The sequence below is a fragment of the Pleurodeles waltl genome, chromosome 6 (assembly GCF_031143425.1).
Source record: "Pleurodeles waltl isolate 20211129_DDA chromosome 6, aPleWal1.hap1.20221129, whole genome shotgun sequence".
NCBI classification, from domain to species: Eukaryota; Metazoa; Chordata; class Amphibia; order Caudata; family Salamandridae; genus Pleurodeles; species Pleurodeles waltl.
In genome coordinates, this window is record NC_090445.1 from 1,389,569,455 (window position 1) to 1,389,593,076 (window position 23,622).

The following is a 23,622-nucleotide window of genomic DNA, read 5'->3' on the forward strand; positions in this document are numbered from 1 at the left end:
TTACTGTGTACCATGCATGCCAAAGTCACTGCATACAATATATGCAAGTCACTTCTACAGCCGGCCGTGAAACCCTAAGGCAGGGTGAATTATATTTTATGTGAGGACATACCTGCATGAGCAGATATATCCTAGTGGTGTCTAGTTCATCTACTAGATATTGCAAGTAAAAAGGGAAGCCATCTCAAGGAATGTACTGGGGACTGGTCATTACCGCAGTAGTCAGGCAGTAACTCACTCACAAGAAAAAAAAACACTATTGTTGCAAAAATAAAGGATTCTTTATTACAGCACTAACTACTAGACTAGCATTGGTATATCTTCCTTTGGAGGTATCTACACACAATATATACACAGAATAACAAGCATATGTAGGGCCCTATTGGGGGGATAGGCAAACCATACACTAAGTGGAATGTGAGATAGTGAACCCAACCAGGGTAAGTGTGGTAGTTACCTAAGGGTAGATAAAAACACCAGAGGTCAGTATGTTAAGTGTCCCAAGCGACCAGGTGCAAAGTGGTTACCTACCAAGTCGTCCCATTGACTAACACAGAAAAGCAGTGGTTGGAGTTTGTGTGTTTCAGGACCCTTCCCAGCGGACTCCGGAGAAACAAACAGACAAGAGGAAGGTTAAAGAGTGCCCCCACCAAAGGATAGGATACCCAGAAGACAGGAGTACCTACACCAGGGGACCCGGATGCAGAGGGCATAAGGGACTATCCCTGAAGTCAGTGGAAGCCTCAGATTGTCCAGCTGCTCTCGCAATCTGTGGACTAGGCTGGTGGAACCCAGGGGCGGATTCCAGACGTGGAGGACCTTAAAAGTATGGGGGCAGAGTCCAGCACCCTCGGAGGTGGCCAGGTTTAGTTTTATGCATTTATAGAGCGCGTAGCTACCCTAGGGCATCCCAGCGCTAAAGGTACAGGAAGGATTATAAGAAAGGCAGGAGGACAGGATAACGACTAAAGAGAATGGTTTTCATCTTCTTCCTAAAAAGAGATTCTGAAGATTCATGGCGGAGCTCAAGAGGTAGGGCATTCCAAAGACGAGCAGCCTTAATACTGAAGGAGTTTCCTCCCCATGATCTGTTGACGCGGGGTATATGAATCTGTCGGGTGGAAGAAGATCTTAAGTGTCGCGAAGGGGCGTAGATGGAAATACATTTTCTGAGGAAGTATGGACCTTTGTTGTGTAGGGCTCTATGGGTGATACACATGGATTTAAAATGTATACGCTGTTTAATCGGCAGCCAATGGAGTGTTGCAAAAGCCAGCTTGGCAGATAGATGTCTAGGACAGTTCATAAGGAGCCTAGCTGCCGTGTTTTGTACAATCTGCAGTTTCCTGAATACATATTCCGGGGAACTAAGATAAAGAGAATTCCCATAATCCAGTCTGGAAAGAACCAGTGCCTGGACCAAGATTCTTCTAGATGAGATGGGAAGAAGATTGAGAATCTTCCTGAGAGATCTAATGAAGCCAAAACAGAAAGAGGAAATTTTCTTAGCTTGTGGTTCCATCGTAAGGCGGGAATCCAGTACAAAACCTAGGCTTTTTACCTGACCTTTAGGAGGAGGCAGACTGGTAAAGGCCTCTGAGTAACATGTTAAAGGGGGAACAGGAGAGTCGTTATCTAAAATACGTACCTCAGATTTGCCATAGTTAAATTTAAGTTTGGATTGACACATCCAGTCGCCGATGTCCCTCATACAGCCAGCTAGGTTGACGGAGGAGGGGAGTCAGGGCTGGCCCTCAGCATGCAGGAAGGCCAAGAGAATTCGTTGGAGCCCCCACGAGTGACCCGCAGGCTATGGACACAGGGAGTCACAAGGAGGCCTCAGCAGCACAACAAAATAAAAGTCGCATGTCGCAACAGCTGCAGGAGAGGGGCTGATCTGTGAGCTGCAGAGTGCCGGAAGCTGGGGCTTCTTGGCGCCTGAAGATCTCCTGGAGGAAGAGTCAACAAGCTTTGGCAAGCGCAACAATCAAGGAGTACAGGGGTTCCGCTCCAGTGGCAGGAGCAGGGACCCATAGTTTACCAAGTTGGTCAGAAAACAAGCAGGGCCCATAGGAGGCCATTGGCATACCACCTGTGATGCAGAAACTTTTGCTGTCCATGGGACAGCAGACCCCACCAGACGGTTGACGTTGTCTTGAGGTGCCTGCGAATGTAGGTGAGTGACTCCTTCCCTCCAGGGAGATTCCTTTGTGCTTCCAGGTGCAAACAGAGTCCTTGTGACCCTGGAGGATGCACACCCTTGGATGTTGCAGAAGTCTTGCAGGATCAGGAGAAACAATGTTGCAATGGGAGCCTTCCCACCAGAAGCAACATGTTTCAGTTTCAAAGCAGACCAGCAGCTGTTTCAGAGGCCAGGAGCAGAAGATATCTTGCAGAGAGTTCCTTGTTGAGTCTTGCTTGACGAATCTGAAAACCCACCCTGGGGGAAGCCCTTAAGTATCCCTTAAATGGGGTTGGTCACTCTCTGAAGTAACCCACCCACCATAGGGGGTCATGGACGTCTTCTACATGACCTAACCAGTCTGATGCTGCCAAGGGGCTCTGCCCATCTGTTTTCCAAGATGGCAGAATCAACCGGCAACCTGGAAGAGCTCTGTGCACTTCCCTAGGGGAGAAGCTGGACAGGGGATGGTCACTCCCCTGTCCTTTGTGCAGTTGCATGCCAGAGCGGGAACCAGGGGTTGGTGAACTAGTGCAAACTTGATTATGCAAGGAGGGCAGCAAATGTGTCCTTCGAAGCAGTCTGATGGTGCTCAGAGGCCATCCCACCCCATCTGTTAGACACGTAATACACAGGGGAGGTGGTCACACATCTCCGTTGCAGGAAATCCTTTGTTCTGCCTTCCTCTACCTGAACCAGGCTCACCAGAAGGAGCGCAGAACAGCGTCTGGGGTCGACAGCAGAGTGGGCTGCAAGCCAGACCCCGCAAGGCTGCACAGGCAGAACTGGATGATCCTCTAAGGAACCCCCAGAGTAAAGGGGAATCATGTAACTAGCACTGGAATCAGTGTAGTTGCATGATTTCAACATGTTTGATACCAAACATGCCTAGGTTCGGAGAAGCCATTATGTAGTTGGGCTACTCGTGTTGACCAGTGTCCACTACATGCCTAAGATGGTTCCCCACAGTTACAAAGCCCAAGGAATGGAGTCTTGGGTTTGTAGGAGTACCCTGCTCATGCAAGGGTAACCTCACACTTGCACCCTGCCCTTGGGCCTACCAGAGGGGTGACTTACAGTGTCAAAGTGCAGTGACCAGGATATAAGGCAAGCCTTGTGTCTGTGGTGAAAGGGTGCATGCATCATTTCATGCAGGCTGCAATGGCAGGCCAGCAGACTCCCATGGGTGGCACACTACATGCTGCAGCCCATGGGGGACCCCTGGTGTGCCAATGCCCTGGGTACCTAGGTACCATATACTAGGGACTTACATGAATGCACCAGTATGCCAATTGTGGGTGTAAAAAGTTACCAAGCAACCAATTTCAGGGGCGAGAGCACTGGTACTGGGGCCATGGTTAGCAGGATCCCAGGGCACTACAGTCCAAGACATACTGATACCAGGCAAAAAAGTGGGCAGGGTAGTAAAACGAGAACCCAACTTACTACAAGTATCTAATACCTGGTCTTAATAAATGCATACTGATGCCAGTATTGGATTTATTATGACATGCACTCAGAGGGCACCTTAGAGGCACACCATGAAACCTACTAGTCCTCTAGTGTGCTGACTGACTTGTATTGACCAACCTGCCACCACAGATAAGTTTCTGATCCCCCTGAAAGTAAAATTCTGCGCTCTCAGAGACCAGAAACAAAGCTTGCTCAGGAGGCAGGTGTTATCACTGCTTCCAGCAGGGTGGCTAGTAAATCAGCATACCAAGGCCAGAAGCTTCAAAGCCTCCGCTGCCTTTGATATGCAACCCTGGCTTCCCCAGACCTAGGGAATGCCACTCCCTGCCCTGAGACCAGTTTAGTACCAACACAGGTGGGAAATAAGCTATGCAAGTAGGCATGTTGCCCTACCACACTATTCCCATAGTGGTGTGGAATTCAACAAAATATCTACTGGTCCGGGGGCAGGCCGTGTCGTAAATCTACTTGTCCTTTAAAAAACATCCACTTGTCCCTTTGGTGCCAATTAGTGTGGTGACAAATTATGGCAGCAATTACATTATAAAGGAGATCTGATACTAGCCTCCCTGATTATGCCATGGCTCATACTATAGTACAGTTTGAATACTAGCAATTCCTTTCTTTTGCCACCATTCCACAGGTCACATACTGGAGCTGGAAGTACTGGTGAGCAATATTCCCAGGGATGGAATGCCCTTTTGAATCAGTGGAAACCTACCAACTTGCCTTTTTTAGGGTTTTTTATCAGATCTTCTCTGATCTTTTCCCATACTGAGAAAGGTTGGAAATTCATTCTTGACAAGGGCAGAAGTAAAACTTCCTCCAGGGTTAGGGGAAAAAGTGGATGAAGGAAAGTGAACTTGTAAATGCTCAACAGATATTTGCATGAGCACATATACTCATGCATATTTGCTTGTGCTAAAATGCAGTTCACAGATATTTTCTAGAAGTAGGATTTCCTGGCCTTCTTCTGTACATTCACAAAAGCCATAAATCTGCTCTAATGCAAAGACATTGGTGCACTTTTGTGGGTTTGGCCCCCTAATTAAGACTGACGTTAACCAAGTCCTTGTCTTTTTATTAAATATCTATCTATCTATCTATCGACATTCTGCGCTTCCACAAGGAGCATATCTTAACACAAAAGTAGTTTTGTTCAGTGCAAGGGATTACTGAGCACTGTGTGCTGTTTGAGACCAAAAAATATTTTTTCTTTTTGCCAATGTTTGTTATAATGGTGCGGGCCCGGCAGCTCTCACAACAATAATGTTTTTAAAAAACCATGTCAAAACAAGGCACACAGTAACAAAACCAAAAAGCTGACCACCAATGTCAGACATATTGGCTTTGCCAATGCTTGTTTATTTTCATGTTTCCCTTAATCTTGTTAAAAATGGTTGCACTGATTTTCCACTATGAATATTTTATCATGCATCAGCAGATTTTACTAAATGACACCACAAAGAAATGGAACCTAAAACTTCACAGTAGTTTAGAAAAACGTTATTTTCCTAGTTGCATCTATTTGTGAATATCTTATTTTTAAAGCAAAGAATCAAACTTGGTTTCAAGCTTCTTCAAATATGTGCTACTGATTAGAGAGCATTCTGGGAGGATTTTACACAGCATCATATTGTTAAACTTTCCAAACGCCTGTACACATTTTTATAATGCAGCTACCCTCGGTAGTGCAGTCCAAGCCTACATTTCTTTAGAGCGCTCATCCTAATAATAAAAGCTTTGCATTTATGAACCATAAATACAAGCTTGAAGAGCACTGACATATAGACACAAATATTACCTTAACTGCAGACAATGCCCTTTCCTGATCCCTAATGTGGCACTGTAAACTGCCAGCCAAAGGCTTTGTGTTGCAGGGGGTTGGGCCTACTTGCTCTAAGTTCAAAATAAACATGAAAACTTGTAGACCGTGCCCCCAAACAATATGTCCTAGGTGTGGGCTATAGGAGTTCCACACCCCGAGTCACACCCCTAAGGTGGGCTGCTCAATGTGCTCCATGAATGAAGGGTTCCGCCATCTTGTTTTAGGTGGAACAAGATACTCTTGGACAGGGTTATACCCAATCCCAACAGGAAGTGGTCATATAGGGCAAGCAGTCACCCCAGGGGTAATTAGCCTATTGGGTGCTACCCTACACTTCCCTGAATGCCCCCCGATTGAGTATTTAGGTGTCCCCCGACAGCAGGAATGCAGATTCTTCTGACTAAATTACAGGTCAGGGATGATGAAACATTTGGGAGGCTTTGCCTCAAACCAACAGTCATCTGAAGAGTTAGTGACATCACATTGTGTTAAATCCACTGTGATAGTTGCTGGTTTGTCTGAAGATAGTTGAGTAGACTTATGTCACTAGTACTAGAAATAATCATTTCCAACCAGAGACCTGAAGGAGCATGAGGGAAGGCAATGTATTTTTCCCCAGGGATAGAATACTCCCATATCATATTAGATTACTGACATCCTATGACATAAATCAGGGTAGAAGGAGCAGAAAAATGTAACTTTTCTTATTGGATTGATGGTTCCCATGTGCACTGTAACATGACAGGTGCAAGAGCTATCAGGTACAGACCTTCTTTGTTGTTCACCAAGTTTTTAGGCGCAGTTATGGTTAGATGTAGCAATTTTCTTTTTTTTTTTTAAAAGCCACTTGCGTTTCAGGAACTTTGATTTGCTTACCAGGGACCAACATTTGTTCATGACTACTTTGAGTTTTAATGACTAGATATCCCCTGCTGGTTTAGTTTGGGGCCCAAGATGTGGTCTGCTACCTCTCAGCTCTTTATTCATCGAAGGCCACTTGGATAGCATTAGTGAGCAACCGCACTCCAGTCCCTGATGGAGATATGGCTTAAGTTAAAGCCTCAATGACTGTGTCAGGTTTCCAGCAAACGTTCGCTCCATGGAGATTCTCTGTCAGGCTACTTCCTTTAAATTGGGGACCATGAGAGTTTCTAGAAGTGGGTACAAGAAGTCAGTGTCACTGTTTGTCCTCAGTTATTAGCTACAGCTCCCTCCTTGTCAGGCGAGATAGCTCTCTCCTCTTCTCTGATACTTCTTTAAATAGCATGAAAAAAGAAAATCAGTAGCTGTTACCTGACTCTTAAAAAGATGCAGAGTATAAGAAGCAGGATTATATCATCAGGAAAGAGGTCAGTTGGTGTGAAGGCATTTAGCTTGAGATCTTCAGAAGCTGGATGGAGTTGTTCCTCTTACAGGGCCAACTTGATACTTTCTGAAATGTAATCTTCAAACTAGCTTAAAAATGACCTTTGCCAGCGGCAAGATCTTGTTGTGTGTGTCTTCCCTAAGGTGACTACCATGCCCTGGACCCTGGAGAACTCTTTTTGCTGAGACCAGTGCAAGAGAAAAGGGAAACAGTACTACCAACCTAGCTAGTTGGTCTTTATTTAAACCATTGTTTTGCTGTTTAGTGTTTAGCACCAAGAGGAGTATGTTGCAGTTTATAAGAGATCAAGCAGCCTGCACTGCCACAGTAATCTGCCCAGTACCTCTAAGGAGCCCATGTTTGCTACCATCCAGACCCAGACCCAAAATTGCACACAGGAGTTTTGCTCTTCATTCCAAATCCTGGGATTGTGCCACATTGGCTTTGGCCAGTCAACCGGATTCTAGAACTCTATTAAGCATCACTGTAGCACTTACAATTCTACATGTACACTCTGTTTAATTTGAGCCTAAACCTAGACCCTGTATTAAGCCTGTGGATCCCCAAGGACTCTGGTACCTTTTCCACAGAAGAAATTAGGGCTCTCTAAGTTTGGTGCCTCACAAGGACATTGCTATGAGTGCTCCATTTAGAACCTAGTGCTCTTGCAGGGACTATAAACCAGATGGGCCCCTAACTGGTCTCACATCCTAGTGACTGTGCCCAATGCATCAGAACTCCCAACTACTAGCCTCAAGGTGGACCCATTAACTAAAACCCAAGAATTTGCTTGAACTGGCTTTTGACATCCTGAACATTTCAAGAACTTGCTAGAACCCCTGTTTCAGTTTGGATGAAACGTTTTTATTATTGCTGGATTTGGGGGATTATTTTCTAAGAACGCATATGCAGAGTCTCCAGCCCTTTCAGTGGCTTAGCCTTGCATTCATAGCCACAAAAATAGTAAAGTAGCAGGACAGAATTAAAATATCCAAATAGATATAATGCATATTTCTGCCCGATGCCTTTTCTGCTTTAACTGCATGAATTGGAAAAATTCTTAAGACCAGCAAAACACGAAGGTTTCCAAGAAGAAACAAATGCTCCTCCAAGGGAAAACATTGGCTATAGGGCTCAATGCACTGTAAAATCTAGCACAGACCGTGCACATTTCATAAATATCTTTTTGGATTGAGTTTTGAACCTTCTCTTTTTTGTGATTCATTGTTTTACTAGTCCAATTCTACATATCATGGAGGGCAGTTCTATTCTTCAAAATAGTTGTCGTAACAAACTGGATATTCACTGTTGTGTGTTGCGTACTGACTCCCGCTCTGAATGTGACCACTACTACCTGGAGTAGGATTTCACAGTTTGACTTTGTTAATATCAGAGGCAACATAAAAGCAGAATGGGGTTATGTACTTCAAGTGAATCCATAGTGGTGGTCCGCGATCGATCATAAATGGAAAACAACAGTACCCAACACATATACTGTCCAGTAACTGATAGTTCCCAGGACTGCATGAGTAGGCCACACAGATATAAGAAGCATAGACAATAGCTACCTCATTCAGCACCCAGCATTCCCAATGCAAAAGAGGTCTTAGCACATAACCTTACGTGTGTGCAGGTGTCATGCTGAAAATGGGGGTACTGTGTGAACACATCGGTAAGACATCAGTTGACATAGCTATTGCAACTCCCTGTAGTTCTTACCTATTTGCTTAGCTCTTCCACCTACCTGGAACCCATATCTGGTGGGGCAGCATATAGTAAGAAAACTGTGGACTCACCTGGGCTCGCACAGTCTGGGCTAAGCTCTGCCTAGTCCTTATCAAGCTGTTGTAGTTCTCTGCAAGCCTCATGCACAATCTCAGCTCATGCGCATATCAGTGTTCCTTCACTAATATTTCAATATAAGTAGGCCTAATATGATTTAGTTAATCTAGAAATCTTGCTGGGCCTTACCTGACGCCTGAGTTCCTGCAGCTCCCTACGAGCTTCCAAGCGTGACTTTTCTACCTCCCGCAGGCTGGACCGCAGATCAGCCGCCTCCTTTTCAACTACTAGCCTTGCCTCCTCTAAGATGGATAGCTTCTGTTCCTTTTCCTCATTGGCCCGCTTCAGGCTGATGTAAAAAAGTACACACAAATCAAAAGGGGTGGAAAAAGAGGTGAGTTAGAAACTGAGCTGGTTACATATCTTGATGTTGCCTATAGAGATTATAGATGCAAGGAGGTCAGCTGTTTTTACCCAAATAACTCTTCTCTCTCTGATATTAGTGAGTGGAGAATGGGGGTGGTGCCCTGCCCCACACAGGACTAGGTGGATTTTGGCATTTTTCATGTTTATGCATGTTATGCGTGCTAAAAGGCAGGCATGGCTCGCACAAAAAAGAAGGAAAATAAGTCTTCTCCAGCACTGCTATCATAAATAGATTCAAATGCTATGAAATAGACTGCATTATCCAGCTAGTATTTCTCATTACAGTAATAAAACAGTAGTATGTAAAACATTTCAGTTAAACATTTCTTTAGCCTTTGGGCTCTTCTATGTGAGCCAACAAGTGGACTGTCAATAGGATATGCGTTTTGCAGCTATTTTCCACTTTTAGGGCCTGGAGAGGGGGAAGTGACATTGCCTGCAAGTCCCACTGGTTAGCAGAGGAGATCACATCTGAACCACTAAGATATATCAATACTGGAGACATCTTGTCATAGTTAACTAACATTCCTACTCCAGCATAGGATCTTACATAAATTCACATGCTTTGAAACATAGTAGCCTGCAATGACTACCAATGAAAGTGAAACATTGTTTTCAATGGATAGATTCCTCAGGGTTGAGGTGGTTAAGAACTATATTGGGTCAATAGAAGTTCGTGGGAGAAAAGATTGCTGTTTTGAAAGATTACTATGACTGATTGACATGTTATAATGTAATGTATTAATAGGAAGAAATTAATGAGAAAGGAAATTGTAGGTGGGGTCAGTTGTTCATGGTATGATTTAATTCTTGCAGAAAAGAAATACAGGTTAGCGGGAATGTTCATTGTTGAGAGAGTTGATAATTTCATCTTTTCCTGAACACAGAATATATCTGCTGGGGGTGCCCGTAGTGGCTTGTGAGGGGTGTCCAACTACAAAAATGCTTAGCACCCACTTGTCTGTGTTTATTTCTTGCAAGCTCAATGTCAACTGAGAAACAAATTGAGCTGTCCCTGTTCTTGTTTTTTTCTGTCCACATTGACGTGGCGCAGCAAACCATTGCCTTGATCCTCAGAAAGGACAAAAAGACTAATTAGCTTTTCACATGAATTGTCCCAATTTAACCCATCTACCACGACAGAGGAGTAGTAAAAACGCAGGTTAAGAACTTTTCTTTAGATATCGGGGCTCACGTTTGACTTTACCCATCCCTACTACTTCAGTCCTGTGTTTTTGGATGAAACCCTTGTTCTACTATGTCAGTAGATGTCTTGATGGCCTGGCTAGCTGTGGTTTGACCTTTCTTGAAAGTAATTTTGGCTTTGTCTTGTCATGAGGATAAGAGATCAGTGCTTTCATCTTGTGCTATTGTTCAATAATGCCAAGAAGACAGTCGTTTTAATAATGAATGAGGTCATCTTGCTGACTCTCCTGCAGAACGTGTCTAGTTTTCTGTCTTCAGCACTTTCACAGTGAAAATGGGGAGGTAGTACACAAAAGGTTTTTTCTCGCATCTTTTAACATGCTAGAATCAAGTTTACATTGACGTCTTATGTACCATGGCGCATCATTTCAGAAAACATGCCTTTTCTGTGTTGTCACCCCCATATATTTTATGTTTTGCTGACTTTAGGACTCTGTGCACTTTAGCCTGTTAACTAGTGGTAAAGTGCTTCTGGTCCTTCTTTAAACATGGTCGAATTGGCAGAATCCTAATTGGTATATTTAACTTACATATAAGTCGCTAGTAAATGGAACAAAGTGTACCCAAGGCCTGTAAATTAAATGTCACTAGTAGGCTGCAGCACCTATTGTGCCATTTACTGCTGTGACAGTGTTAAATGTGGTTTCAGGCCTACCCTCTGTAGTCTGACTGCCGCAGTGTGAAAAATGCAATTCGACCTGACAAAATACACCTGTTTGACAGGTTAAAACCTTCCTTTTAAATATAAATAAGTCACCCCTATGCAGGCATTGTCACCCACAAGGCAGAATGCATTATATTTAAAAGTAGTGCAGAAATTTTATATTGGCATGTCCTAACAGTGTCTAGTAACCAAAAACTATTTTTCACTATGATAGGATTAGCTGCTCTATTTAGAAAACCAGAGTATAGATTGAAATCCTACTACAGTATCTGAGAAATGGGACTAACTGGAAAAACAATTAAACAAGCATGTTTAATAGTAATGATACATTTGAACGGTGTACTTAGATTTTTAATAAATAATAAGGAAAGGTAATGTTTAGAAAGTTACCCATTCTCCGCCAGAAGTTTATGCAGGCTAATTAGCATTTGCTCTCAATTTTGTCCAAGCCAAGGATTAGCATCTGAATATGTGTGGGAAAAAGTGTGAAATGCTTCTCAGGAGCAAAGAACAGGCAAAACTGAGTGGGCAGAGCTGACTCCACTGAACTACATAGATTATGGAGTGCGGGGCTGTCTGCATACTCTTTCATATAACAGTGTCAAATCCTGCTCAACAGGTCTGCTGGGTTTAAATATTACACTTCGGGGCACACCCGACAGGGAGATAACAGGATGGAAAGGCAATTCTCCTACAAGACTTATGTCTTTAAGTGTATTGGGGGTACAGTGGCAGCTACACAATAGATTTTAGTGTTACGTGTAGGAGGACACTAGGATTACCATAATAAACTCCCCAAACCCCCCCCCCCCTCAGCCAGTACACTCCCCACACACACCCCCAGCCTGCAGAGCCCCAGTTTAGTGCAGTTGAAGACTTTCAACATCTTGAAAATGGCCAAAGTAGGTAGGATTGGCCCCAGGAACTTTTACCCCATTGGTTATGTTGTTCCCAAGAGTCATTCCCTCCCACACACTTGTGCCAAGCATAAACGTGGCACATACAGACACCCACTTCAGAATATTCCTGAACTTAAGGAAGAACAGAAGAGGACTAGATCTGCTATCTGTGACCTGAGAGGGGCCCTGAAGGACTGGACCATCTCCCTCTTGTACCCAGCACAAACAAATGGACTTCAAGGGTCATAAGGCTGAACTCTATTTGAAGCTGAATATTGCCCTCTTTATCTGGACTGGTCCCCGCTATTGGTCTCTGCCTGACACCCTGAGAGCCTGAGGCCTTTGGGGGGGGGCTTTAGAAGTGTACTTCTGTGGTGGACTGCGACTTAAAGGACACAGTCAGAAAGTAACATCTTTGAACAGGACGAACCTGGTTGTTCTACCCAACCTGCGCGCCACTGTGGTCAGCCTCAAAAAGCTTTTAAGCACTGTTCTACCGCGATCTAGTGCCCCTTTTTGGATTATTACTGTTTTTCTGCTACTTTGCTTATTACATTCTTTACTCTTAAATTATGCCTATCTGCTCTGTGCCACAGATATAGGGGTTGAGCTCAGGTTAATTTAGTGCACTGAAGATTTACTCTGACAAGGTTTTTGACTATTCTATAAGGTGGGTAGCCATCCACTCCAAATAATTATCCAATTTCTAACAATCAATATGGGTTCTAGGCTTCTGTACGACTTTGGGACTGATCTTTTAGATATCCCATCTGCCTTATTATAACTGCATAATATTCTATGGCACATGTAATAAGGCAGGAGGGATATTGGTCACATTTTTGATGGGGTAACCCATCCGCCAAATTCTTAAATGTTGCCCTTTGTACCAAAGAAAGACAGGAAAAACAGTGCAATCCTTATCCCATCACAAGCTTACCAAACATTTTTGCATGTGGTTATTGTAAAGGGTTTCTTTTCAGGCACATCATTGTTATTGTATGGTAATTAAAGGCTGTGAGGATCTTGCTGTGCCTGGTCTGGGGAAAGGTGGAGGGTGGGGGTGATGTTAACATGTTGAAGTCCTGTTACACAAACGTATGGTATCCAAAAGTAGAAAAGATAATTTCTACACCTAGTAGATGGCATGAAGATCTTGCTCATTGCCTAGAGTGCTAGAGGATATGCAGGAAGACCTTGCACATAGCCTCTGGTGGTATTAGATGGTTAAGAAGGTCATGCCTGGCCTAGTAGAGGGTGGCTAGAAGATTCCTATTTGTAATCTTGTGGTATTTAAGGTCAGTAGGATGTTCCAGCAAATCTGTATACATAAGGTTCCCCTACATAGTATAAGTTTCCTAATGGATTGGTAAAAGGTTGTGCCACCTAGTTTGGAGGGCAGGGGAAACGATTCCTGCACTCCCTTGGGTGTAGTAATAAAGTGGTATTAGGCTCTTGTCCCTAATCCGGGGAAATCAACTAGAATGTGTGTTAAATTTCTTTGATCTACATTTGAAATAACAGTGACACCTACAAATCCATATGACACAAAAGGAGCAAATTCAGACATTGATAAAACAGGAATACATGAATGAATGATGATTCTGAACGTTTACTGAGTAGACCTTGAACAATAGTGTTCAGAGACCACCTTCTTCAGATTGACGGAAGGAGTGAAAAAGAGATGTTATAGCAAGCAGCTATTTTTTTCCTTCAGAGTACAGTTAGATTTGGAAACCTCTGCTCATAGAACATGATGCAAACCACATAACATTTTGGTCACTTTTCTCTGAACTGTTCTAACCGGTCTTCTTTCATCTGGAAATTGTGGAAGTGAACACAATATTCCAGATATGGGCTCCACAACTGTATATTGAGGTGGGCGAGGTATAAAATGTGGCATCCTTACTGTAGTAATATAACATGTATTTGAATTTTGACTTCCCCATTTGACCCTAATTGTGTAGTCCTGGGCACACCATCACTTATTCATTGGTGCCTCAGTTCCCTAATATGTCAAAATTGACATGGTTTTAAAAAGTCTCAAAACACAAGTATCATGAGTTGTAAAAAAGGAAACTACTGTGCCTAGCCTGGTAGCCCATTAAGGCAATTTATTTTGCATTAACATTCTATACATGCGCTTCCCTCATAGGCACTCGTGATGAGGCCTTACTATTGATCTGCCTCCTAGAAACAAAACCACCACATTTTCTGTTGGCTATGAAAGTCCATTTATATACCTCCCAATGTGCCTCTTGCACTCCCCAAGGATGTTATTTTGTTTAAACATTTTGAGATCACCAAATGTAATGTTGCATGGTCCTTCACCTGTCTATGGGCTTTTAAAGTCCAGAAACATAGCATGCATGTGCTGTCAGTGGTCATCAGACATGATCATATAACACTGCTGCAAAATTATAACTTTAAGGCTTTGAACGGCCCTCATCAGGAACTTACATGGGTGGGGGGAACTAGCACCACATCTTTCCTTACCCAATGTCTTTGCTCTTAGATCCTCTTCAATTAGCCCTGTCTGACTCCCTTGATGTCACAAAACCTACCCTGTTTCCTTATCCAATGTGTAGATGTTCTGACCTTCTCACATTGCTTCACTTGTGACTCTATTCCTCCAAGAAAATCCCTTCACTTTCTCACTGATGCATGACTTTGTTGTCATATCATTCACAGTTATTTACAGTTCAAATGCACTTCCTTTGTGATGCAGTGACCCAATTTTATTCACTATGTATTGGTTCTGTCAACCTCTCTCATATTGTCCCCTCTGGCTCACCTGTCCTACCCACAGACCATACCTAATTTTGCACACTCAATGAGTACCTGCTCTGATCCTCTCACATTTACAACACCCATGGTTCACTTTCTCTGCTTTTTCTAACCTGATGCGTTCGCTCTCTGCTCGTTTAACTCCTGCCCTCAGTTCCTCATTGGACTTCTGCAATGCTTCTTTCTCCTTAGCCTCATCGTTGAGGGCACGGCGTAGATCCAGAGACTCCTTTCGCTGAATTTCCTGCTCCTCTTGACCTTCACGGACCCGGCGATGTGCCTCAATCAGCTCTCTGCGAATTGAGTCCCGGGCATCTTCCAGCACACGCAGTTGGGTCTTTAGTTCCTCTACCTGAAATACACATAGGAGGTGTATTTCAAAGATCTTTATAGGAGAGTTTGCAATCAGTAGCTAGTATACCTCACTTTCACAGCTGTCTTGTGTCTGCCTGCAGCAAATTCAAAATGTTTTCATTAATAACTGGCCAGAAAAATACATGACAATATTATTTTCCTCTGACAAAATGATATCCCACTGCCAAACATCTGTGGTCAAGTAACCAACTAATGATCTGCAGAAGGGTTACTTTAACAAGACTCAGTGGGCAATTGCTTATAGGACAACCTTTCTAGTACAGCTAAATGTGCCTGCGACCAATTCAGAGAACACATACCACTGAGAGACACTGAAACATCTGGAACGAATCTGATTTCACAGCTCAGATACTTATGTAATGTCAGTTAAAGCTTATAAGATGGTAATTATTGTATCAGCCTTTCTTTTTTTCAAGGATGTATGGCAAAATACCAATTTTTATTAGCCAGTACATTTCTATAAGATTCAGCAAGGGACGCCAAGTGTGAGCCTGGGAGAGTACCTTCCCTCATCTCGCCTTCTGTAAATGGACTTACATTTTGACACCTCCTTCACTTTGTGGGTGTGCCAGCAGTCTGGGTCAACTCTGGAAAAGGCCATAATTGTAAATATCACATGCTTCAGGATGGAGTTTGCATGTTTTGGTAATTCCAGAAACACAAATTCTGATTTGCCAAGTTAATCAGAAGAAGAAAATGGAGTAGTCTAGACGGAGATTCAGAATTTACCTTTGCTGAATGAATCAAAAGAATTCCAACCACAAATACAAGCTTGAAAGCCAGAGGGACTGGTCAGTTGGTTGCTCAGAGATTTCACAAAGGAGGCAACGACCAGCATGATGAAGAAAAAAGATGGCTTCTGATAGCTCATGGAGTTGTGATCCCTGGCCAAGTTTCTTTAATCTCAAAATTATTAACTGACTTTGTTACCATATATATGTCCTTCGGATTAGTTTGCCAGGACCCATGTTGCTACTTTACTCAAAGATGTCTTGACATTTGGCTGCTTACAGTGCTCATTTGGCACTGTCCAATGTCAGCCGGGTTCCTTGTAAGGGCCCCCTTACTTGTCCCATCTATCTGGTTTTGGCATATTTTACTAGGCAATTCTTGTTTGGTGTCTGTGGTGGTGTCTATTACATTTGCAGTAGGTGAAACAACTGAAAAGCATTTGACCACAATTATATTTTAGATCTTGAAAGCTGTTTATCTTTGCTCAGTAAACCCCTTTATGGCTCAGTGTGGCACATTTCCAGGATACCCTCATGATATGAGCAGAATTAGACCTATGTTGCAGACCTTATTGAGTCCTTTTAAATTATAAGATATTTGGTGAGTTTAATGGCTTATTTAGCTTCAGCGCCTATCATTATATGGTCCGCAATGATGTCCCTCTTAGAGTTAGGGAAAACAAGAAGCTTTTTTGTTGACTTTGCCTATAATTACAGAGTTTGGTTTATGGATGTTTTTCTCTCATCTTTTGTTGTTTTAATTACTTATGGCATGCAGTTGCAGATTTTTTTATTTATTTTAGTTTTCAAATTGTGTGCCAAATGAAGCTCCATGGCCAAACCACACTAGAAATGTCCTCTTACTTTGATTTTATTTTGCATTGCCATGTACTTTGATCACCTTGTGTTGAATGTTTCCATTCCTGGTGTGTGTGTTCTTTTCCTCGGCCTCACAGAGTGCACAGTGTCAGTTTCCTCTGCTTTTGGTCTGTATTCACACTGCTCACCTCACGTAGTGCAGACTCCCGCTGCTTAAGTAGCTCCCGGCTTTGTTCTTGTAGTCCCTTTGCCTCTCGCTCATGAGTCCTGATGGCTTCTTCAAATTGGGCACGGAAGTCCTTCAACTCAGATGTTAGTGCATTAATGGTGCCCTGTTAAGGAAAAAGCAACAATGTATCTTCAGTTAATATTCTAAGTCAATAACATCTCACCCTCACCTTCCTGTTCTTCCCGATTTATGTCTTAAAAACAATTTAATCAGCATCTTCCTATGAACATTCTGCTTTGCACATTAACAATGAAAAACTGCTGCACACTGAGAGTTGTAGAAAAACACAGTATGCAATGTAGACCTCTTTATTCTGCCATACAGGTCTTGCAATGCTCCCTACACACCCGATCCTGCTCCTGCCGACTTGATGACTCCCTTTTATATCTCTCAGTTTCCATCGCCAGATTGGACAAACTCTGTTGAGTGTTGTTAAGTTTCTCCATCAAAATGTTCTTCTCGGACTCCTTCAAGGAAAGGGCCTGCATGAAGGAGATAGAATAAAGAAGTGGCATGTAAAGAGAGTCCCAAAGATTCACCCTTGTCTACTAAAGGGCTTCACCTGAAGCGCTGCTGCTTAGACCCTGCGGTAAGATCTCTAAATGTTCTATGTCTATTAAATTTCAAAGTACCATTGATACCAAACCGACTATATTTAGTAAGCAGACACAAATACCTAGGCATCCAGTTGTTGAGAGGGCATCCTTGCTTTCCAACCATATTCTATGCCATCTCAAACTCCCCCCCACTCAACGACTGCACCAAACACACATATCACCCAACATCAGAGTCTCTCTGAAATGTCCGTCTGACTCAGCCACATTAACTCAAATAATCCCTGGTTTATACAACAAACACACTCTTGTTAAAGATTTACCTGCACTCTTAGGCTTTCTCAGACTCATGTATCAACTGTGGTCTTGCCTAATACATCACAACATCCCTCTCCTCACAGAACCTTGAGGGCTCACAAGCCACACACAACAATACTGTCTGTCTTCACTCAGACTGTTCCAGGCACAAGCACACCAGATAACAGACTGGTCTCTATCCAACCACAGACTACTCCAGGCTTCCGCCATCACACATCTGTAAGCTCACAAAGCATACCCTCCCTAAGCTCGGACTACCCCACATTCTAACTACATACACTTCACAAGTTACTGTCTTTTTACTCTCATACAAAGGCTCCCTCTCTACAGATCATAAATACTTCCACACACTCATATACTGGAGCAAGTTTCCATACTTAACCACACCAGCAAATGATCCTTCACCATCATAACCTCTATCACACACACCGACCCTAGTTTCCCACTTCATGGCAGTACCATAACAGCTCAATAAAGTGATACTATCCGTTCATTGAGATATCCCAATACTCAGCTTACTGTCTCTCCTAATTCCCCTTTCCATATAGACTATCAAATTCTTTAACCCCACCTGCTGTTTCTCATTCTCTGCCATCAGGAGACTCTCGTCTCGTTCCTGTTGAAGAGCCGATATCTCCTCGCTCATTTCCTCCTTTTCTGATTCACAGCGGGCCACCAGCTCCTCTCGTTCTTGTGTCAGGCGGTGCAGCAGCTCCTCACGCTCTGCCTCTAGCTCCAGTCGCAGGGTCTCCTGTAAAGACAAGAGCAGGACGTCAAGCATGGAATCTTCTCAGAGCACAGACGGAGACTATAATAATTCCAAGTAACTCTGTCTGATGTCGTTTATGACCTTCACATATTACATAAATGGATTACCTATTGAGAAAACAGATAGTCCCACTAAATAGAAAATAAACCACCAATTACAACTTAAAGTGCCTTAAACTTAAAGTGCCTTTTAATGCTCCACTAGTGGAAACACAACAACTCAACCACATTGTGGATGATTTGTGCCCATGCCAGATATGAGCCTCATAATGGTTCTTCAGATAGGAGGCAATATACAGTCATGAAATCACCAGAAAAGTGTTAGCCTGTGCAATATACATCCAATAAGAGGACGTTTTATGATTAGCTCAAAAACAAAAGCAGCGTGCCGGCTGCACCATTCACCATGGATGACTGGAAGGAAAAATGCCCTGAGTCTAAATGGGCCATCCATCATGGCCCACCTCCCCCACGACTCAAGGAGGACACAATTATGTGTCAGAATGCAGGGAAAGGGGTACGAGAGACCAAGTGTGCAAAAAGAATAAGCCATAGAAGTGGTGAAGCAGTGGACCACAGTGATGTAAATGAATGTTTTTGACAATTATGAAATCAATATTTCATTATAGGAAACATCCTCTCTAATTTTACCTGCCCTAGGGACTTTCCGGCATGATATCCTCTCAGGCGAATGGCCTCACCCTGGATTTTGCGCTTTTAGTGAAGCATGATTCTTAAACCTCTCTCACTTCTTAAGTTACGTCCTCTTGCACCCTGTTATCCACATATTCATACAGGCCACAACAATTGCAAAGGCAGAAAAATTAAGCCAGTTGCTAAGAACTTGTGTGCATGAATGAGTTTCAACTTGAAGCGTATTCACATTTCTTCCTGTTAAGATGACGTAAGCCCATGATAGGTCTACAAAGACCAGGAGAAACAGGTCTCAGCCATTCGAAGATCTCCCTTACAAAACCTGCTGATCCATATTTGATTTGCCCTCATTCAATTGCATTCAATACCAGACACTATGGGCTTCTCAAACCGTCACTCCGGATAAGGAGCATGAGCAGAGTCTTGGACTTATTCGAACCCCGCACACCTCCGGAATCTGAAAAGGATGATTTTCCAGAATTCACAATTGCCACAGCTTGTGTTTCTAATTCCATGTACAGATTGAAAGGGATTGAAGAAATAATTGATCCTTGAGGGACACCACAGCTCAAATCTTTGCCTGAGGAAAAAGGAGGTAGCATGAACTCTGTCCTGTAACAATGACTGGACCCAAGCTAGCACTATTCCTGAAATACTTATTTAAATCAATAACATAATGAGAAGCTAACTGTCGAAGGTGCCAAAACCACCAACAGATCTCGCAAAAATCAGTGCTCTGACGCTACTTCCATCTTGCAAAAGATATTGCCTATACACACTACCGCTAACGTGGTAGTGTGATGTGGCCAAAAGCCGGCTTCAAAGGTGTCAAGCAGTTTGTTCTCATTTGCAAACTTCCGAGGTTGTAAAAACTACGTTTTTACAGAATGTGATAAAAAAGGAAATTGGACGGAGGTTGCTCAGGGCTAGGTAGAGCTTTTGTAGAAGTAGGTTTCATACGTGCAGGGTTCCAGATATTACAAAAAAAATTGTGAACTAGTAAGTCACTGAAGAGTGTGAACAGTTAGATCTTGTAGAATAAATAGAGCAATTTCAGGAATCTTGCAGCGCAAGTGTCTCTATGTGAGCCGGAAGGATGTTGGCTTCCTTCAACAGCAGTCAAATCTGTACCAGTTTTGGGCTGAATGGGCACAAGTCAGGTAAAAAGAAATATTTACAATCACTAATATGATCCCATAGGCAATGCAGTGTCTATTTACTTTCTCTATAGAATAAAAATAGGGCAGATTACAGAGTTGCTGAGACAGGAGAAAGGTGACCGTAGGGCTGGCAGTGACTGCATTTCGACTATAATGTGAAACAGTTTTTTCAAAGCTTAGTAGCCTAATACATTCTGAAAATTAGCCTTTTTGTGTTTCTTGTATTATATTTAAAGGTGAATGGAAAGCTACAAGAGTTCCAGGATTACCACATCTTGTTTTTGTATATTGTTTGACGGTTGTTTCCTAAATCTTCTTTCCAACTTGCACTACATTTGGTGGTCTATAGAAATCCAAACTAACTTTTGATTTACTATTGCCCTTTAATACATCCGTGTTAAATCGTAGTGTCAGAAGGTCAGTCACGCTATTCAGTGTTTAACCAAATGTTGAAATTATCTCAAACTTGTATAGCCAGCTTTAGACAGTTAAATAGGATGCAATGCACTGTTACCAAGGTTACACCCTTGTTAATAATACTAGCTGTGTTCACGTTTGGACAATTCCAGAAAGAGTTGTGGCGTCATACATTTGGCTTAGGGAATAAATGCCAACAAAGAAAGACTGAGTATGTATGAAAAGCGCTGAACCAATGGCTGCCTCTGCACACAGCTAAATGTAATGAACCTGAAACAGTTAAAAAAAAAAACATATCGGTACCAAAGGCACAAATCAATGGTTGAAAGTACTGGCCCTATTGAGGGAAATGTTTCCCGGGAAATGCACATATGCAAAGGGGATGTGGCTTGGCGTCCTTTCACAAGATTATGTCCCACGAAGATACAAGTCCTGTAATGTCACTAAGGGAAATACATTCTCAGAAGAGCAACAGAAATCCCAGGCCTGGCCACGGGAATCAGTGCAATGAAGCAATGTGTCTGGTTGAGTGAGTGGGATTTACATGAGGAGGAGCAAGCATAGCAATGAATCAGTGCCCGTGGGCAGGTGGATATCAGTGGGTGCGGAGAGGGGCATATCTAATGGCAATGTCTGAGACAAGCAGTGCCATTCCCCATAAACTCTTTAGCGCTAGACAAGCCTCCTCTAACTGTTTCACTGGTAATCTGCAAAGATCTCGTTTGTGCAGATGTCTGACGCTCGGCACTAAGGAACAATTGTGCTGCAGAATTCTGTTTTATGGAGAGTCCAACAGCAAGAGAATTGCAGCAGTCTTTACTTGGCTGAATAACAAGCAGCATAGGATATATCTTCTTCAGGAACAGAGGGTAGGGCTTCAGTGGGTGGTCCATATATTAAAATAAATAAGTAACTTTCAAAAGACAAATGACAGATTTGGAATGTAGGGCATTCTTAAACTAACACCAACGTTTTGGGTTTTAGGATTTTAATACAGTTCCAAAGGAAGCAGTACTGCAATGCCAAGTTTCCTAGCTCTACCAAGACTTCTGAGCTGGAGCACTGAATCAGTATACATAGGAATGCCAGTGACCTGCTCAGAAGCATACATATGCTTGGAGTTTAAGTGGTAAACGAGCATGATATCACGAACTGACCAAAATGAAAGGTGTTGTATGCTACAAAGAACCAGCTGCAATGGCGACCCTTGTGAGACATAGTCTGAGTGTAGAAACCAAGCTCAGTTTAACAGATTGGCATGTTAGATACCAAGCAGCAGAATCAATGTAATGCCTTCGTCTACCAATTATTACTTCTACCTTCACCTGGAAGGGGGTGCATTTATATGCTGGCTAAGTTGTGTCAGAGGCAACCGAAAGGTGTAGCAAAGTCTTTTTAACCTCATCCACTATCTCCAAGGCATCCCTTGTACTCTTCAGGAGAATGTGAAGGCTCTATGGTCTGGCCTGCAGCACAACATAGCTTTCAAACCCACAAATTGATATCCCTTCTCTTTGATAGGGAATGTTTTAGTAACTACTTCCTCATTTCTTTTAAAAGAAGGGTCAAGTTAGTGAAGAGATGGGAACCATTAAGTTTGCTGAGATCTAACAATCTACTTATTAAAGTGGAAGAAATTATTTCTTTGCCTAGGCACATGATGATAATATTTGTAAAGAAGGGAGTTACACAATTTTCTAATACTTAAGAAGCTGTGCAAGAGCCATGCGGGACTTGGGGGTAGGAATGCTAATGTGGTGGTGAGGTAATGACATACTGGAGAGTTGTTTTTATGGAAGCTGTCTCCGTTTTCCTAGGATTATATCCCGAGGCCAGATGCTTCATTTGTGTACAATCCCTTTACGACGGCTTGACGACTGTATCCAGAGTAGACATGAGGGGGACCCTGATCTGATAGCGAGGAGGCAGCTGCCGCTCTTTTTCTGGAGGTCTGCTGAGTTTCACTCTTGAATTCCTCCTAGCACCCAAATGTAGCCAGTTGGAATGCATGGATTGGCCTGACTGCTGCCAAGCAGAAGGAGCAATCACCTTTTCTTGCTGGATCCGGTCCACATCCTCCTCGTGGGCCACCTGCTCATTTCTCAGGGAAGCCTGAGCCTCCTGCTCCATGTACATCAGTTTCTGGCCCAAGAGTTCCTTGTCTCGCTCAGCTTTGGTCCGTTCCAGCTCCATCTCTTTCCGCACACTGAGGATTTCACCTGGAAGAAGGGCACAAGAAAGATGTGAGCAGGCATAGCGTGCATGAAGGGCTGGGGGCCACTTCTAAATGTAGAAAATGGGAGCTAGAATAAATCAAAGAAGTGATTGGGTAGGAGGGGAAAAATAAAGATATCAAATGAGATATGGACATACAGAGAATGCAAAGAATCGATGAAGGCTGTACTGTACAGATGTAAAGAAATAGAGGCTTTTCTTTGTCTGCCTGCTCGTACAATACCTTGCAGGGCCTCCTTTGCCAGCAACAAGCTCTGACTCTCTGCCTCCACTTGCTGTTTTTTGATCTCCAGTTGCTGGAGCTGCTGCTGGTTCTCAAACAGTGCTGTCTCGAGGGCCTCTTTGTCAGACCTGAAAGACAGGTAACAAAGCAGGTTACTTTTTTCTCTAGCAGACTTAGGTCTTCCCTTCAAACGGGCCTCGTAATTCCCTGTCACACAATAGAGATAGGGTAATTTCAGGCACATGTTCTGCTCCACACAAAAATGCTCAGGGCTCTGCAGAGGTGATCCAGAGATAGAGAGTAGAGACCAAGAACGGTAAAGCACTACCACTACCCCGAGATGTGAAATGACCATTTCCTCGATATGCTGTTCCTCAGATGCAGAGGAGAGCAAGTTGGATTCAATTCTGAATTAATAGAAGAGAACCTATGATTGATCGAAAGCTCATGTTGACACCACCAGTCTCAAATCGCACAGGCCCAAAGTAGCTGCCAGGTCGCCACACACACTAAATTTACCCCGGTATGG

The 23,622-nt window shown here is 43.1% G+C and overlaps 1 protein-coding gene across 5 annotated transcripts in view; it reads right to left on the reverse strand.

Moving 5' to 3' along the window:
* The window catches only part of CROCC (ciliary rootlet coiled-coil, rootletin), a 312,203-nt gene that overhangs the window by 132,796 nt on the left and 155,785 nt on the right, over nucleotides 1-23,622 (reverse strand). For all 5 annotated transcript variants that reach the window (XM_069240717.1, XM_069240716.1, XM_069240714.1 and 2 more), the window contains 7 exons: nucleotides 23,094-23,221; nucleotides 22,685-22,854; nucleotides 18,208-18,387; nucleotides 17,112-17,246; nucleotides 16,724-16,867; nucleotides 14,724-14,962; nucleotides 8,821-8,980 (listed from right to left, as the gene is read on the reverse strand). In XM_069240717.1, coding sequence (XP_069096818.1) covers nucleotides 8,821-8,980; nucleotides 14,724-14,962; nucleotides 16,724-16,867; nucleotides 17,112-17,246; nucleotides 18,208-18,387; nucleotides 22,685-22,854; nucleotides 23,094-23,221 — 1,156 coding nt within the window. The remainder of the gene's footprint in view (nucleotides 1-8,820; nucleotides 8,981-14,723; nucleotides 14,963-16,723; nucleotides 16,868-17,111; nucleotides 17,247-18,207; nucleotides 18,388-22,684; nucleotides 22,855-23,093; nucleotides 23,222-23,622) is intronic.